The sequence below is a fragment of the Eumetopias jubatus genome, unplaced genomic scaffold (genome assembly GCF_037043125.1).
Source record: "Eumetopias jubatus isolate StellerSeaLion01/CBP00866 unplaced genomic scaffold, mEumJub1_p1.0 scaffold_5, whole genome shotgun sequence".
Lineage (NCBI taxonomy): Eukaryota > Metazoa > Chordata > Mammalia > Carnivora > Otariidae > Eumetopias > Eumetopias jubatus.
Window position 1 is genome coordinate 50,901,445 of NW_028274811.1, and position 18,314 is coordinate 50,919,758.

The window sequence follows — 18,314 nt, forward strand, 5'->3', positions numbered from 1 at the left end:
GCAGAATGAGTTTGGGTTGGTTGCCTGGTGAATATGGTGAAGAGGCGGAGTTGGTGTGTTACTCTTGGAGCTCAGGGTACTTACTTATAAGGGCCAAACCCCAGGCTAGGGACGAATGAGGTCACCTCTTTGAACACAAGGCTGGCCTTATGAGAAACAGGTGGCCGTGCCTGTAAGAGGCATGCCAGCGACTTCAAGGTAGATGAAGCCAGCCTTCAACTTTTCCTTGGCAACTGATGCTTTCGCAGTGCTCCAGCTTGTCTGAACTCCGCCATAGTTGTAACAATTCACAGTTCACTGAAAGCTCTTTCTACACAGACGCATTCTTAAAGTCCTGGAAGTCTTCCGGGAGCAAGAATGGGGGAAGTTGCCGGACTAAAGGAATGACATCTTGAATAAATGCAACAGAAAAATCCAAGAATTGGGGCCACAAGTTTATAGAAGTTGTAAATATATGTACATTTTATAATGAGTTTGTTTTATTTTGAGATGTCTCATTTGTAAATATTTCAACTTACAAAAGAAGTTTGTCTCAGTAATACAGTCAGTATAGCTTATCATACACTTTGCATCTTCTGGCCAAATTCACCTCCTGATGCGTATAACAGTGCATGCCGTCAATCCTTTTCTCCAAAGCCAGTGCCCATAAACTTGCTTCACATCAGAAATCTGGTTTCTGTATTCTCGAATACTGAGTCAGACATCTAGAAATAGGGAAAGAAGAAAAAGCCATATTAAAGGGGGCATGATCCAGAAGTTTAATTTTACAATTTAATTTTAAAATCTGTTAAACAGTGGAACAAAAAAAAAAAATCTGATTCATACATGCTTACAATTCTTTTCTCTAGTAGCGTGTGTCTAGACCAGCTGGTTTGGAGAGGGCTAAGGTGGAGGTGCCTATTTGCCATGGGAAATCTGTGTGTTGGGTCAGCTGCCTTTGGATCCTCGACACTACCCCGTGGAGATGGAAATGTCCACGGCATGACATCTGACCTATCTACGTGAGCCTGAACACATACAGGTATATCCCAGGATATGCCCTGCTTGGTGACATCGGGATGTCTGTCCACCTAGGTCAGGCTTGCTACTTCAGAAAACTCTCATCATCTGGTGTGAAGCTTGATGGCTTGATCTACCTTCTCTATCTGAACATTAGGTTATAGGTACAAAGATCTGGTACCCCCAAGATCCCCTCCATCTCTTGGGCATGGATCTGTATTTCCAAGCTCACTGATTGGTGCACAGGACCAGACTGCTGAGATACGGATTTATAAGGATAAATATAGTCATTATTGAGCTTAGACCCCTCAAAGTTCTTTTTCTCTGTTTTATAGACACTTGCACAGAATGACTGAAAGCTCAGGTTCTGAAAGCAAACTGCCTGGACTTGGATTCCATTTCGACTTCCTACTACTTATGTGATCCTGTCAGACAAGCCTCTAGGCTTCTCAGTTCTTCAGTTTTCACATCTGCTAGATAGGGATAAAAATAAGTCCTACCTTATAGGATTTTCATGAAAATTAAACTGTTTCTTGGCGTGTGTTAAACAGTTGTCAGAGTTAGCAGTTATTATTATTGCTGTTTTTGTTGTTCATGCTTGGACATACCTCTCCATGAAGCTAACCAGAAGGTTGCTTGGGGAGTATGGTAGCTAGGTGGTTGAAATGATGGATGGCATTGGGCAAAGGTGGACCCATGCACGTGGTTTTGACAGTCAGTCTGAAACAGTGAAGTCCGTTGGGTGGAGCCCCTTAATATGTCCCTCTACCTTGGCATTGCCAGTTTGAAGTCCTTGGTCAGTGCTTGGATTGACACTTGAACTTGTGGTTCTGCAGCTTTTGTTTTTCTGTGTTTCTAAAAGCCAACCCATAAACCTTCACATGGCTACTTTTTTTTCTGTAACTGTTAATATTTTCATTTACTGTCAAGTCTTGTTGCCTTAGATCTAGCCTCTTTACCTCTTACATAATTCATTGTAGTGCCCTTAGAAGTTAATTCTGTGGTTAATCTTAGTGCTTCTTGTTCTGAGATCCTTGAGAGAAAGCCTCAGTGTCACACTGTAATTATTAAAACATATATGCATGAAAGAACATATGCAAGAGAGAAAGACCAAAATGTTTTATTTTGATGGCTCATGTTTATGAAGCACTTGCTGTGTACCACGTACTGTGATGATAATTCCTTTACATGCATTATCTCATTTAATTTCTACATAGCCCTCTGAGGTAGTTCGTATTCTTACCCCTATTCTACAGAATGCTGAATTGAGGCTTAAGAGGGTTGGAATTGGAAAACTGATCTACCAAGGGCAAGTCCTTACATTTCGTAGCATTCCATGAAATCTAAAAAAGATCTCTCTCTCTCTCTATGGAATAGAATTATTATACACTCATATAAGTGGTAGTTAAATGTTATCTCTCTGTCTAATGCAGATTTCTGACTTTGACAGTACCCTGCTTGTAAGAGCCACGTGACCTCCCTTCCTAGACCCTGTTTACCACTACTTGGCAGTGCTCCCTTGGCAGACACCGCATCATCTTCCAGAGCTACATTTCTATTGCTCAGCCTACAAATGACAAGAGCAAGGTGAATTTGCTACCCAGACTGAATACTGGGCAACCAATTTACCAGTCAGCATCTCTGGTATCTCTCCAGCCCTCCCGTCTTTAGCAACAGAATTGATTCCTTGCGGCCAATTTCATCCTTGCAAAATGAGAGACCCACTAAGAAAACATCAGTGGATACAAATGAGGGGGGGAAAAAGACATTTGTCCAGTTAATTAAAGGAAAGCATGCTTTGACTTCTCCCTCCCCCTCTCCCCCTCCATGCTTTTCATCAAGGTAGGCTTTTCTTTCCTCCTTAGAGGGCTCCAGCCTTCTCCTATGGGGAACAAATAGTAAGGGTTAGGTGTAAGTGCTTTAAGTATGGGATGAGCACACAACTAATGTTCATATCCATTTGGCAGTTTTCCTGTTGTTTCTCCATCTAGGAAACATTTTCTTCTACTCCTGTCCATTATCACAGTTTTGACATTCATGTCATTAACACAATGTCCTTTTGCAAGATACTGAATTAGGCACAGCAAGCAACAAAACATACTGAACAGAAAGACGATGGCTTTTTGCCACATGACTTTTCCTCACAGAAAAGAACAAAGTGGAGCTCTGCTGTTGGCCTTACACGTGTGTGTTTGTGTTCTGACTGGAGGCACGTGGAATCAGGGACAGTTTACTCGTGGGCAGAGCGTTCTGCCAAACTGTGGTAAATGCAGAATGCTTTAGAGCTGGAGTGGTGTTAAATAGTCATGCTGCCCATTCCGTGTTTGACATACATTTCTGTTGAGTGTCATGAAAGGAGATCGGGTGTTTACAGAAGCAAACTCGCCTCCCTTTTGTGGGTCAGAACCGATGGGCCTCAGGGTCCTCTGAACCAGAAAGAAGGACCAGAGCTTTTGATTTTTATGGGTAATGTTTAGCTCTGTAGCTAAATTACCCTACCAGACTAAAATATATCCACCAAATTAAAAGTTTCTGGGTGTAGCAAGTTAAGCTGAGATTTAATTTCTGGATGGAGAAGTCTGGGATGGGTAAAATAGTATTACATACAACAGTTCAGCTGTTTTGTATTTGTCCAAGTAAAATTTGGATGTAAGAAAATCTTACCATTGAGCTTTATAAAGGTGTGGAGCATTTCTTAAAAGCGATAAAAGTAGGAGACAGCTACCAGAGAAAGAAGTTAATAGTAAAACTTTATTATGGTATTACCAGAAAGGCAGGTCAGAACATTAGATTTAATGTGATGAGTTTACTCTGGTTTGGAGCTGCTGCCACTTTCAAAAGCTGCTTTTTGTTTGTTTGTTTGTTTCCTCATGACTGGCCAACTGAGAATAGTTCAATGTTATTAAATTAAATTGATTAACAGTAATTTTTATAGTTGGACTTTGAACTTGGTTTTCTGCTCCTTAGGGAAAAATGTATCAAGTTATAACTCTCATCCATATTGAGTATGAAACATGGGAACTAAAAAAAAAATCCTTAAGTCACAAATTAGCCCACATCCCCCTTCTGCGGCAACACACACACACCCACACACTCACACACTCACACACACACACACACAAAGCGGAAGTTTAGGAAAACATTAGTTTGTATTTGTATTTTTTATTCTTTCTTAACTCTCCAGCAGATCTGTAGACTTACCTTTGGCCCCTGTCTGCAGCTGCCCTGAGAACAACCAAAGGCTTGTGAGTCTCAAAAGTATTTGACCCTGACCCTTCACCCAGTTACAGAACCAGGGCCACCACCCCCAACTGTCTCTTATTGCCACTCTGATAGCCTAGCCGTAGGTGGGCACAGCCAGGAGATAGCAGCTCTTCAGCTTTGCAGGATAGATAAGACCTTAGTTTTGAATGACTCCATACAGTGTTTTGGCCAGATCAGCCCTTGGAGCAGTTTCCCAAGATACAGCACATGCCTTTCAACTCTTAGATCAAAATTAATTACCTTGCCCTCCCGGCATTCTCTTCACACCCTCCTCCCAGGTAGGAACAGTCTTGACTTTGTGTCTTCATGTGAGGTTTGAGCCTTTGTGTCCTCCCTGAGGAATCATAAGTTCACAAGTCATCTGTGTCTCATGTTGATTTTCCTAGCCCTCAGCTGTCCTCATTCAGATAGACGGAAGTCTGAGGATTCCTGAGGGGCATATGGGCAAATCTGCACCTCCTAGATTTTGTTGCAGATAAACTGCACTAAAAAATTTTTTCACGGGTTTTGAGATGCTTCCCACTTGAATTACTTTTTACTTCTAACATTTTTAGCAGTTCAGCTTACCCTGCTACTATAAATACCTCTATCATTACCAACTCCTGTTTGACTTTGAGCATCATGTCAAGCCTCTTTTAATTCCACTGATTATCCCATTGTAATTTTATTCAAAACAACATGTAGGTAGGTTTTCCCAGTAAGATGTGTCATGCCGTACATTCAGGCCCACAATCCTGTTAGTTTTTTTGTGTTTTCTCAGTTATACATGGCCTTGATCAATGAGGTAGTATTAGACTATATTATATCATCTTGGATCAATTGAATCTTGTAAGTGACACTATGTCCTCCGAGTTAAATTATAAACTTCTTAAAGACTGGAACCATCTTCAGTAGAGATTCAGTAAATATTTTATCATTCAAAAATATTTACTGAATCTCTACTGAAAACATTTTTATTTTCTGTATTTTTCTGGGTGCCCAAAGAGATTCACTAGTATATAAAATATAATGTTTGGTGTCAAGGAACTCATCCCCCCTCCTAGATTATAACCTCCATGTAGAATCCCCAGTTATGTTTACTGAATAAATGAGTGATTTCAGAGTGGGTGCTGTGCTTGCCCGGATCACTCTGAACAGTGTGGTGAATGTCAGCCACCCATCAGCCAACTGGCCAACATACGACGTTAGAGTTCACCACGTCAGCCACATAGAAATAGCTGCGTTGATATGTCTTGTTTTCAGATAGCCACAAAATGGACTTTTAAAAAGAAAGAGGATTTAAAAATGTTTTATGTCAGGCAGATCTCTGAGATGAAGGGATTATTTTAGAGAAAACCTATGAAATGGAAGGACAGTTTGCCATGCATGGTATATGCTATCAAATTCTGGCGCTTATTATTTATGAAAATAGGTTTCAAAGCTGATTGGGATTCTGTGTCACACTTTAAACAGCAACAAATTTTGTTTTGTACCTGTCTTCCAGATTCTACCTTAGAAGGCAGTTATCTGTGGATTATTCTTATCTCATTTATACTTTAAGCACTTGGAGAATGTTTTCTTCATGTTCTTATCTCTCGTAGTACTTTGTACATAAGAAAAGACATTCCACTGCTCTCTGTTACACTGAAAAGGGTCTTGCTAATATCCGTGTGGTTCAGCCATCCCTCTCTTCCTCTATGAAGACAGAAAATTGGGCCAGACCTCAGTATGGGTTATCTTAATGGATTAGATATATTTCCAAGAACTACTGTAGACAGTAATATGTATTTTTTCCTGTTGATTTTCCTCAGAATTTTTGGAAGTTTGGGAGACCTATGCCTTCCTCTAATATGTAATTAGCCTAAATTTTTTGCTCATAGGTGAAAACAGTGTGAACAGCTATTCATTTCCATTATAATTAATGCCTTTAAAAAGGAATTTTTCCACTAATGGAAAAGTTAAGTTTGAGTATCAAGCTGATAATATCAATAGTAAGTATTCATAATTATATACCCTGAATAACTGTGCACTAGATCATTACGTTGGTGCCGAGGCTGGTAGCGCTCAGGCTTGGTCATTATTACCACATGACGAGCGCTTGTGATTTCTCCATTTGTTTGGTGCTATACAAGAGAGCATGGGCGGAGACGATGGACTCTGAGAAAAACAAACTGAGGGTTCTAGAGGGGGGGGGGTGGGGGGATGGGTCAGCCTGGTGATGGGTCTTAAAGAGGGCACGTACTGCATGGAGCACTGGGTGTATTGCACAAACAATGAATCATGGAACACTACATCAAAAACTAAAAAAAAAAAAGAGAGAGAGCATGGGCTGACATAATGCTTGCATTGAGTTTTAGAGCCATTTTTGATAAAAGTTAGTTTTTTAAATAAAATATCATAAACTATAATCACAGGAGTTGATGAGCACATCAGCTTCACTTCCTAACTGGCCTCCCGACTTCCTCCTTTGGTTATTTCATTGTGGTAGCCTGAATCTTCCTCTTTAGACAAAAGTCAGATTATGTTCAAAACCTTCCAGCGGCTTTCCTTTTCCCCCCGGGCTAGAAACTGATCTCAAAGCTCCCGCCTCACAAGCTGCTACAGATCTGCCCCTGCTCTCTCTCCACTGCCTCTTGGCTGCTTGCAGCTGGCGCACTCTGCTCCTGTCTCAGGGCCTTCGCTTCTCTTTGTGAATGCTGGTTGCCTCCTCCTTCCGGTCTCATTCACCCCTCACCTCTCCAGCGAGGACTTTCCTGACCACTTCCATACAACTGCAGTGTGCCACATTGGCACTCCCCACTCCCCGTCCTCCTTCCTCCATCACCAGCCCTCCCACCACACATGTCCTCACCATCTCCCATAGTATAGGATAAATTGTACGTATTTATTGTGTTTACTGTCTGCTTCTTTCTCCAGAAAGTAAGCCCCTGGAGGGCAGCAGGGGCTTTTACTGGTGAGAGTATACCTAGCACATGTTAGGGACTCAAAAAGCAATTTGTTGAATGAATTACTGAAAGCCTAGGTGGAACCGCGACTTCATGGACCGGAAATTGGATGCCGGCCGTGCCTGGCTTCCCCTAAGTAATAAAGGATGTCACAGAGGTAGAAATGCTAATGCTTGGTTCTCTGCTGCTTTCGGAACTGTTCAGAAAAAGGAGGAGAGCTGTAGGCTTGAAGAAGCCCAGATAAAGGGAGATTGATTTACATCAGAAAGGCAAAAACTTACTTCTGGGAGAAAACAGTAGTATGAAGGCAGAAGTGGAGATGGGGACAGAGTAGCCTCTGAAGGAATAAGCAGGATTTGGGGGAGGCTGTCTACAGATTTTAAGGAAGATTTGATTTATGTTGCTTAATATCATTTTTCTTTCGAAATACAGCCTCAAAGATACTTCCCAAGGCTTTTGCAGTCTGAATTTGCAAACATACAGAAGTGATCTTTCGTGTTGCAGAAAAGGAAAAAGAAATGTCCATGATATATATAATTTTAGTGCATTTTAAGAATTCTAAAATTTGCTTCAAGGGAATAACCTAAAAAAGGAATGCATTAGACCCATATATTTATGTTGCCATGGTTAAATCTCAAAAATACATGTTGAGTGAAAAAAGTAAGTTGCAGAATACCTATAATTTAGTGTGTGCTAAAGTGTAATTTATACAAAAGTCAAAAAGCACAACTGTCCTAGAAAAAGAAAATGACCATAGGTTAAAGATTTTATTTGTTATTAATTAATGAGGGTAGCAGTAACATATTAAAGATTAAAAGATTGTGAAAACCACATGTGAATATATACATATATGTATGTGCTTGTACATGTGTGTGTATATATATATATATGTTTTTTAAATGAGGAATGATGACATGAATTTGCTAGTATGTGTGAAACTGGTTAATGTTTTGTAGGATAATACTGTTTTAAGTGTTTGGGATCATCTCTCCATGGAGATTATGAGTTGTGTCTGTACCATACAAAATTCGTTTGCATTTTGATGACAAGAATCCCTGCCTTACTACCAGTTTTCTACAGTTTAACTTCTATCCCTACAGAGTTTTAAAATAGTCTAGTCTGTAGAAAGACCATGGACGTTGTCCACCCTCATAGAATCAGGTAATCCCCTGGGGGAGTCCACTGTGTAAAGCCTAACGAGCCACTGAAAGGCAAGCCATTCATCTCTTTTGCACAATCCCACATCTTTGTCATTTCTTCCTGGTATCTGAAACCGCTAGTGAAACCGTAAACACTTACCTATGTGGTGTTCATTAGATGCACACATGTGCGCTCAAGTTCCAAACAAGAATGAGAAAGCTCCAAGCCACAATTTTTAGTAGTTGTCTGGTTGGGGAGTGGAAAATGTTGGTTGGTTTGTATGTGCAAGGGTATACTTCCCCCTATCTCTACGATATGATTGGGAAAAAAACAGGACAAAATGATACAGTTGTTCATTCCAAGAAGTGGGAAGTATTATTTTTCTGTATTTTCTCTATTTTTAAAACGTCTTAGACAAAAAAATAAATAAATGTACTAGTCTTTTTCTCCCTTGGTGTAGCCCATTCATTGTACAGAGAGGGAAACTGAAGCCTGTCCGGTTTATAACATGTAGTCAGCGAATCCACATGAGCTGGACTGTTTGTCTCCCAGTCATGCCCACTTTCCTTCCCTGGAGCTTTCCTTTTCACTGAAGGAATGTTCAAATGTTCTGATTCTGTTAAGGTGTTCAAAATAACAGATGTTCACATCCAGTAAAGCTTTGGTCTTTAATTGGTCTACTGTGCACATTTATACGATTTTTCATCAGGATGAACTAATAAATGACAGCCTAGCGTCTGAATTCCTGGGGCCCTCCCCATGCAGTCCACCGTGTGATCACTGCCCCTCAGTCATGGCCGTTCATACGTCATACTGAGCTTTGGCCTTTCAAATCAGCTGTGAATGTTAGAAATTACTGCCTGTTGGGGTTTCCCCTTTGCCATGCGTCTTGCTATGGTCAGATATGGTGAGTATTCATGCCTCAAAATGAATGTAATTTAAAATGAAGCTGGATCTCAGCTCCCCAGAACAGTAAGTCTGGTGGGCCTTCCAGCTTTTACAGACCTAGTCAGGGATCATGAACAGGTTCTTTGGCCAAGAGAGATGTGACAGATTCAGATGTGAAAGGTTTACAGGTCCTGCCAAGCCCTTCATTGGAACCCTCAGCATAAGGACAACCTGCGCAAATAAAGAATATTGTTGTGTTGGACCCAAAATACGTATACCATTGTTCCCCTCCTCTCCTTCAGTGTGGCAGCCTGAGCATACCGCTCTTGCCTCACACTTTTGAGTCAGGCCTGACTTAGATGGTAAAATGCAGGATCTGTCTTCGGCACCTGGGTGGCTCAGTCGGTTGGGCGTCTGCCTTCGGCTCAGGTCATGATCACAGGGTACTGGGATCTAGCCCCGCATTGGGCTCCCTGTTCAGCAGGAAGTCTGCTTCTCTCTCTCTCTCTCACTCTCTCTCTGTGTGCTCTCTCTCTCACTCTCTCAAATAAATAAATAAAATATTTGAAAAAAAATAAAAATAAAATGCATGATCTGTCTCTTTATCTTCCTGACAAGTGGAAGGCACTGTTGGTGTTGATTAGGAAATGGACCAGCTCCTTATAGAATGCTTTGGTGATGGGAACAGTGAACACAGAGTAGGAGGGGTGCCCTGTGCAATCTTCACTTCACCTGCCAGAGCCAAAAACCAGGCAGACAAAACACTTTCTTGTGCTGGCCTTGTGTCACTCTACAGCATGTCTGCGCCCCCCCCCCCCACAAGTGCCCATCCAGCTGTGATGTTCCTCTCGGGCATCGGTCTTTCCCTGCCTTGCCTCCCAGCCCCCAGGGGCTAGCCAGCCCACTCACTTCAAAGTACCGTCAATGCCTTCCCACCTTCCATTCTTCTCAGGTCCCAGGTCCACGGTCGGCAATATCTGTGGTACCGTGTGCTCGTTGTATGGATGTGTGTAGTTCTTCTGTGGGTGGAGGAACCAAAGGAATGAGGTAAAGAGAAATACTTACTTGGCATCATCATTCTCTGTCCTGGTCCACTGTTTGCCTTTGCCTTTGTCTCAAGTTGTCTGTGGCTGCGTCTTGGGCTCAAGTCAGGTTTTGCAAGTAAAGAATCTGCCATTGCGTCACCTTCCAAACTGATAGAACAGTTTGGAGTGCCTGATTCATAGAACAGCGGAGTGCCTCCCTGTGTTGCTTCAAGTGCACAACTAAAGGGTGGAGGTGCCCCTTGGGGAGTGGATATTCCTGTGTTGGGCTTCCAGATCCAAGCAGAGGCAGGGAGAATGGCTTCCATTCCTTTTTAAAGAGTGGAGCGGAGAGAATGCATAGCTGAAACTTGAGTTTATAACTGTTCTTCAGTTTGACTTCTGCAGTCACCTTTGTTCTGAAGGCTGAAAACTGGAGACAATTCTACAAGCTCATATGTTTAGGCGAGGATAAGTTTTAAGCAAGTTGAGATTTCTGCTGTAGTAGAAGTGATATTTCTGTTCTACCTGGTAGGACATCCCCTGTTTTTTCCTGGGATGACCCTGCTTGAGAAAAAGCAAGCAAGGTTTGAATTGACTTGGTCATGCTGGGGTTAGGGAATGAACCTTGATTTTGTCCAAGTGGCAGTGTATCTCCTCTTTCTTCACTTTATGGATTAAATGAGTATGGTGCAGTCACGGCCACTTGGGAAGCTTGTTTTGTACTTGGATGCCATGAGCTTCTCCTTACATCTGCAGGAAAGAGCATGATAACCTGGATGAATAAATGATGACCCCAGAGGACAGCTCAGCATTTTGTACCAGTGTCATCAATGTGGGCACTTCCAGGTGTTGTGGCAGTGTAGGTAGTAAACCCTCATAGGTCCTGCCAACTAGGAATTGTTTTACTATGGGTTAAAATCAGATCTTATTTTATTTTTTATTCATTTGTTTAAGTAGGCTCCACGCCTAGCGTGGAGCTCAGTGTGTGACTTGAACTCACAACCCTGAGATCAAGACCTGAGTTGAGATCAAGAGTCAGACACAACTGACTGAGCCACCCAGGCTCCCCTAAAATGAGAATTTAATTCATTCATTGGGAGCCAGGTACCTAGAGCAATAAAATGAAGTGACTGTCTGAGATATTGGAAGCAAGCTGTAGTGAGATTGGATGACTGCCAGTCTCCCCCACCCGTGGAAAGTTGTCTACAGAATATCTCAGTAGGACCCTAGGATTTTAAGAGCACTAATATTTATATCTATCTATCTATCTATCTATCAAGAATTAGGTATTTTGGGGTTAAATACAGTATAAAATTCCTCTTTACCCTTAAAGAATGTTAGCAATAAATAAATTTGTTCGCGAGGCCAAGCAAGACACTACTTCATGAGTAGAGAGATTTATTTTGTGTATACATAGGAATCTGTATTTTATAAAGTCTAGTTTTGTAGTTCATGTTTAAAAGCTTCCTGTTTGATTGCTGGGAGATTCAGGAAAGTTCAAGTCTATTGTAATTTTAATACTGTCTCTACCTTCATGCTCGAGGTCCATAGAGAGGTTACAGAAGACCCTTTCAGCATTGATTGTTCATAGTGTTTGTAAATAAGATAGGCCTCTGGTTACTTAAGGTTTTGTATGAAATAGTCCCTGTACCTTGTTTTTAACTTTTTTTCTTGCTCCCATATTCATAGATGAAGAATCCTTTTTTCTTTTGCTTTAAATTGCATTCATAATCATTTGTTTGTAAAGATGACAGTCTTTATAGAGAGTAGGCAAACAGGATGAATGTAATATAAACTTTTATCCTATTTTTCTACTAAGTATTTTTATTTTTTACAGTAAGCAAACAAGTATATTCCATTTCCAGGTTTTATTTAGAGATTTCTTTGTGAGTTTTTTTTCTTTTTTGAGTCACATTGTTAAAATCAGAACTTTCCTGCCTTTTCTTCGTAGGCTTTAAATTACTGACATAATTTTGAAAATTTCTTTTGTTTTTCTTTGTTTTAAATTTAAATCATTGTCTATTTATTTTGCCCGTAGTAGTGTACTAGTCATTCTATATGTTTGTTAGGAAGATTCAGTTTTTGGGGGTGCCTGGGTGGCTCAGTCGTTAAGCATCTGCCTTCGGCTCAGGTCATGATCCCAGGGTCCTGGGATGGAGCCCCGCATCGGGCTCCCCGCTCAGCGGGAAGCCTGCTTCTCCCTCTCCCACTCCCCCTGCTTGTGTTCCCTCTCTCGCTGTGTCTCTCTGTCAAATAAATAAATAAAATCTTAAAAAAAAAAAAAGATTCAGTTTTTTAAGGTCTTCTTCAAGAAATACCATTTTTTAGATTTTAAGTTCTCATATTTCACCAGTATTCCTATTGGAGATAATCATTAGGTTACTATTTCTGTTGATTTACATTTCTTACTGAAGATTTTATTTACATATATAAACACTAATAATTGAATGTGAAGGGAAAAATCTTTGTAAGTGATTTAGATCAAATACTAAATGTAAAAAATAATATAGCCATTTTTCTAGCAGTTAACTCGTATTTCAGTTAATTTGCTTAAATAAACAAATAACTTTGCTGAGATTTCCAGGGTATAAATCTGTCATTTGTAATTTCTTTTATTAACATTAGCAGGTTGATATGTTAAATATTCCTGTATTGGAATGAAAGAAGACATTGATTTGAATTAACACGAAATAAATTATAAAGTATCTTTTTAAAACAATCATACTATCTGATTTAATGATTATGAATTTTGAATTTAATAGGTCAAATATGGTTCTTAACAGATGAGTTGATAATATCACAATCCACCTTTATAATTAAGTATCAAGGGCCTCTTCTTAATCAGCAACTTCTTTAAGGCTGAATAAACATGATCTTAATTACACTCATAGATAATGCTAAGGGATGTTGATTGTTCCAGTAAGGAAAATAAAATGATGCAGACTGACCTTAAGAAATTATAAATATGGGAATGTTGACAAATGATAATAAGCAGCAAACCTTTAAGGGAGAGGATTGGTTCCCAAGTTAATATTGCTGAAAGGAATTGAGTTTGGTTTTGAAATGTATTATTTGAATATTGAGAAATGTTCCTTTCAGATATTCTGTGCAAACCCTCAAATAACGTCCACAATACCTAATTTAGAAGTCAGGTGAAAACTTCTCTTTGAAGCGCCTGTTATAACAGGTATATTCTGAATTAAAGAAGACATTACGATAAACCTTAAATGGTGGTTGAGGGCGGCCTAAATGTAGGAGGACATAATCACAGTGCCTTGAACCTTATTATAGGTGAATTTGGTGAGGTGACCTGCTGGTTTTTATTCCCCTTTTTCTCACTGCTATACTGTTAATAAAGAATGCAGTGCCGGTCTGCACTGAAGGGAAAGTAAATGAAAAGGAGATAATATTCACCTCATCATCAACCAGTTTCACGTTTATCTTATTCTTTGCTGCTTGTGAGTTACTTTCGAATCCAAGGAGGCATTTTATAACTTGGTCCTGGCAGAATCAGGAAAAAGTAGTTGCCCTTTGCCCAAATGTAGCAGTTTGTTTCTATTGAGTGGGTACCCAGGACAAAAACAGTAGGTAGTGTGCCTTTGGCAAAAGGCTTTCGCTATTATTTTAATACCAACTGGAATCTGTTTTTATGATTCCAAGATATTTACCTTAATGAGGAATTTGAATGGAGTATACAAGATGAAAAATGAATCAGTAGTGAAATACATCTTGGGCATCGGCTGTTCGATTGACAAAAGGCACAAATGGGAAATTTGTCTAAATAATTAGATTTTTAATTAGTGCATCATTGTAAGATGAATGTCATTGCGCTTCATTGCATGTAATTTCGTATTAGAAATTTCATGTCAACAGAGATGCTACCTGCGGTTTGCTGATTTGAATCCTTAATTTATCACTTGGGTGTATGGCGTGTCACCTATTTGCAGTCAGGAGCAGAGAGAAGGCATTTGATTATAACTTCACTGGTGGTGAGGAATATTGATGGTGTTATGCTATATGAATACATTGTATTTTCTAATATTCAGGAGGCAGCCACCCCTCAAATATTAGTGAGTGCCTATGAACTTGCAAAAATTTAAGCCACAACATGAGCAGATAGGTTGCTGAACCTCTAGTATGTGTGTAGGTTGAATATACCTGGACATTTACTGGCATTATATTTGCTTTTTAAAACTCTGATTTTGTTTTTCCTTTTGGCAGTTGCCGAACAAGCAACCGGAAAAGCTTGATAGGCAATGGACAGTCACCAGCATTGCCTCGACCACACTCACCTCTCTCTGCTCATGCAGGTAATGACTTACCCTTTCTTGAGTTGTGTTTTACTTCTTTTTGCTGGTTGTTAAAATAATCCAAGCATTTTGAAATTCAGGTATGTCTTTCTAGCTTCTCTTGGTTTTCCTTTTGTTTTATCAGTACATTGTTCTTTCTGATAAGTTAGCCCAACCCTCATCCTCTCTTTCAGAGTGTTTGGACACTGAAATTGAGAATTTCTTTTTATATGGAATCCTTTTTCAATTACTTATTTCTCCATTTCTAAATCCGTGAATGATGCAAGACTTGTTTCCATGTTGGATTATCTTTGGGGAATGCAGATGTGTTAGTTCACATGAAGAGGGTCAGTGTTAAGAACTCTAGGGGAGGCGAAATATATTTTTCCTTATGCTTCTACGTTCTCGACTGGGAACCTCCTAACCAAAGACAGATTAACAAGAGAAGAGCAAACACATTTATTTAATAGAAGATTTCTGTGACACAGGAGCCTTTGTAAGGAAATGAAGACCCAAAGACGTGGTTAACCTGCATATATTAATGCTAGGTTTGATGAAGAGTGAAAAGTTGTGCAAGGACAGGACAGAAATGAGCTAACTCTAGTAAACTGGGGCAAATTGAGCAAGGGCTGTACGTTCACAGTCCTCTGTGTTCCTTGATTTCAGAAATCAGGACGCTCCTTTCCCCAGGTAGCAGAGAGGACCCCTCTCACACGAGGACTTGATGATGTGCTTTAGGTGCAGATCTGAAGAACCTTCCTGCACATGGCATTTCTCCTATTTCTTCAGTTTAAAATATTGTTGGTCGGGATGCCATGTTTTGAGGCCATGTGTCTTAACCTCCATCAGAACGATTCAGCATTTATTCTCCCTAAACTTGAACTTGCCCATTACTTACATTCCCTATTACAAATAATGCTGCTATGAGCAGTCTAGAATGTGTCTTCTCTAGTATGTGTGCAAGAGTTTATCTCAAGTTTTGCCTGGCAGTGGCAGATATAACTTATTTATTACATCTATAATCATTATAGGGACAGTGAATATGAAGATATGAGACCTTAGCCTCAAGTACTAATTATAAGGAAGGTCTAGCCATATTAGAAAAACTGTGTAGTGAAGATTGCTTTGAATATTGGGGTTTGGTTTGGTTTGGTTTTTGTTTCCTTTTTTTTTTTTTTTTTTAAGTCATATCCATGGTGGTGCAAGGAAGAGAAGGGTTAATTCCAACCAGGAAAGTATGGGAGAGTTGAAGGAGCCACTTAGTCAGGATGCTGAAAGCCAGGCAAGACTTGGGCTGGTAGAAATGGGGGGGAAAGGGGAATTACCAGTGTGGCTGGAGTGGGGCATGTGTGTTGGGTGTAAGAGAATATGAAGGTGGAAAGTCAGAGAGTATAAGGAATTTTGATTTTGATTACCTTTCAAGGATTTTGAGGAGGATCTGTGTTTTGAGAAGCTGTCTTGAGGATTCTGGAGGATGATGGGTGGGAAGGATGAACGAGTAAGCCCTAAGTCATTGTACTCTGGTAGAAATTCTAACCCTGATGGGCTTTCAGTTGATACTCATTTCCTACCTAAAAGTAGGGCTGTGACTCTTTCCTCAAGGGTTGCTTTCAAGTTGAGATTGGGAGTTACCTATAACATGTTTGGGAAGAAGAAAGAGAGAGAGATAGTTGCCCCTTTGGAATGAAACTTTATTTTCCCTTTAGTAATAAATAAAAGACGGCAAAGCAAAATTGGAATTGATAAAATTGATAAAATTCCGATACTAAAGCAACACCCCTGAAGTTCAGAAATGCCATTCCCAGGTAGAACTTGAGAGAAACTCTTGCATATATACATAAGAAGGCATGTTCTAGACTGTTCATAGCGGCATTGTTTGTAATAGCTAAACATCTGAAGCCACCTAAGAAGCTTTCGATTGGAAAATGGGTGAATGAATTGTGGCACAGTCATCACAGAGCACTGTGCACAAAATGTATTAGCGCCGTGCGTGTCCGCACGGATGCAACTCTGAGAGTGTTAGACGGCAAAAGCCAAGTTGCAAAAGAAGATGGCTGAAACCATTCATGTAAGGTTAGCATGAGGCTATAAAGAGAATTTTGTTGAGGGATACACACATATACTCATAAATGTGTATATACATTTCTTTTAAGAGTCTAAAGGAAAACATCATTTTAAAGACCAACTTCATGGTAGTAGTTACCTCTGAAAAGGTGTGAGGGGGATGTCACTGGGGGGTGGGCTGAGCAGTTGGTAATACTGGATTTCCCCAGTTGCTTGATGAGTGCCCAGCTATTTCTATTATTACCATTTATACCATGGGGATCTGTATTACACTATCATCAGAACAGTAGAAGGTGACTTGAGGGGCAAGCAAGGCCAAATACCTACTTGGGGGCTGAAATACTATCTTTTTTTTTTAAGAGTTACAGTCTTTTTTTTTTTTTAGAGGGAGAGAGAGCACGTGCACATGTGGGGGGGGGAGGTACAGAGGGAGAGAGAGAATCTCAGACTACACGCCCAGCATGGAGCCCGACGTGGCGTGCGATCTCACCACCCTAGATCATGACTTGAGCTGAAATCAAGAGTTGGATGCTTAACTGACTGAGCCACCCAGACGCCCCTGGAATTTTATCTTTATATTAACCTTGCACAGTGCCCAGCAGTATATACAAGTGCTAAGTGTATCATGAATTTTATTTCTTCCGTTTAATTCAGTAGTGATTAAAAACTTCAATCCTGGGGCGCCTGGGTGGCTCAGTCGTTAGGCGTCTGCCTTCAGTTCAGGTCATGATCCCGGGGTCCTGGGATCGAGCCCCGCATCGGGCTCCCTGCTCCGCGGGAAGCCTGCTTCTCCCTCTCCCACTCCCCCTGCTTGTGTTCCTGCTCTCGCTGTCTCTCTCTCTGTGTCAAATAAATAAATAAAATATTTTAAAAATAAAAACTTCAATCCTACTCCTTTCTGTAGTGTTCTGTAGTAATTGTGCCCTAGTTTATGTCCCTATTGCTGAGTCTTATTGCTGTGATTTTCTTCAGTGCTAATACTGAGAGTAGAGAAAATGTGGTGAAGACTTCAATGAACCTTTTAATTATTTTTCTTTTTCTCCATGTAGACTTAGCTTGAATTCTTTTCTCTTCAAACATAATTATAGTATTTAGTCAGAGGAGTGGGCAGAGAGAAGCCCGTCTGTTGGGTTCTGACAGCATTTTCCCTTCAGTTGAAGAGCCCACAGGTTTTTATTCACTCAGAACCTGTAGAACTCTGTCAGACTTTCTTTGTGAGAAATGGTATTTATCGCAATCTGGTTGTTTCCTATTTACGTATAAGAAGAGAAGGAAAACGTAAATTAAATAAAGACCAGTCCTCCTGTCTTGAGGATGGTGAATGCCTGCGCACTCACCTTGCCGCATCACCTCTGCCTTTCCGTCGCTGTCTTCTGTGTCATGTGTTTGAAGCACAGAATGTCGGTGAGAATTCCTACATGTCTTTACGAAACACAAGAGAAAGAAAAACTACCATCTTTCAGTGCTTTCTGACCCAAAGATAAAGTTAAACTTTCTTTTCTTTTCTTTTCTTTTCTTTTCTTTTTTTTTAGGTCAGGATTATGTGAATCAGGCCACTCCTCACTGACACATGAATTGATCCCCTGTCAAATGAATTAGTAGGGATGAGAACATGAGTTGATTTGTGTGGATGTGTCAATAGTGCTCTAAGGAAAAAGAGAGCCTGGCATCGTGTTCTGGAGCTTATCTCTACAAATAAAATCATGTTTGTTGAGAGCCAG

At 40.3% G+C, this 18,314-nt stretch overlaps 1 protein-coding gene across 1 annotated transcript in view; it reads left to right on the forward strand.

The window, feature by feature from the left end:
* LOC114224674 (microtubule-associated serine/threonine-protein kinase 4-like) overlaps positions 1-18,314 on the forward strand; it is a 158,240-nt gene that overhangs the window by 31,585 nt on the left and 108,341 nt on the right. Inside the window, exon 2 of the mRNA XM_028123908.2 lies at positions 14,462-14,550. Within this exon, the coding sequence (XP_027979709.1) occupies positions 14,462-14,550 (89 nt within the window). The remainder of the gene's footprint in view (positions 1-14,461; positions 14,551-18,314) is intronic.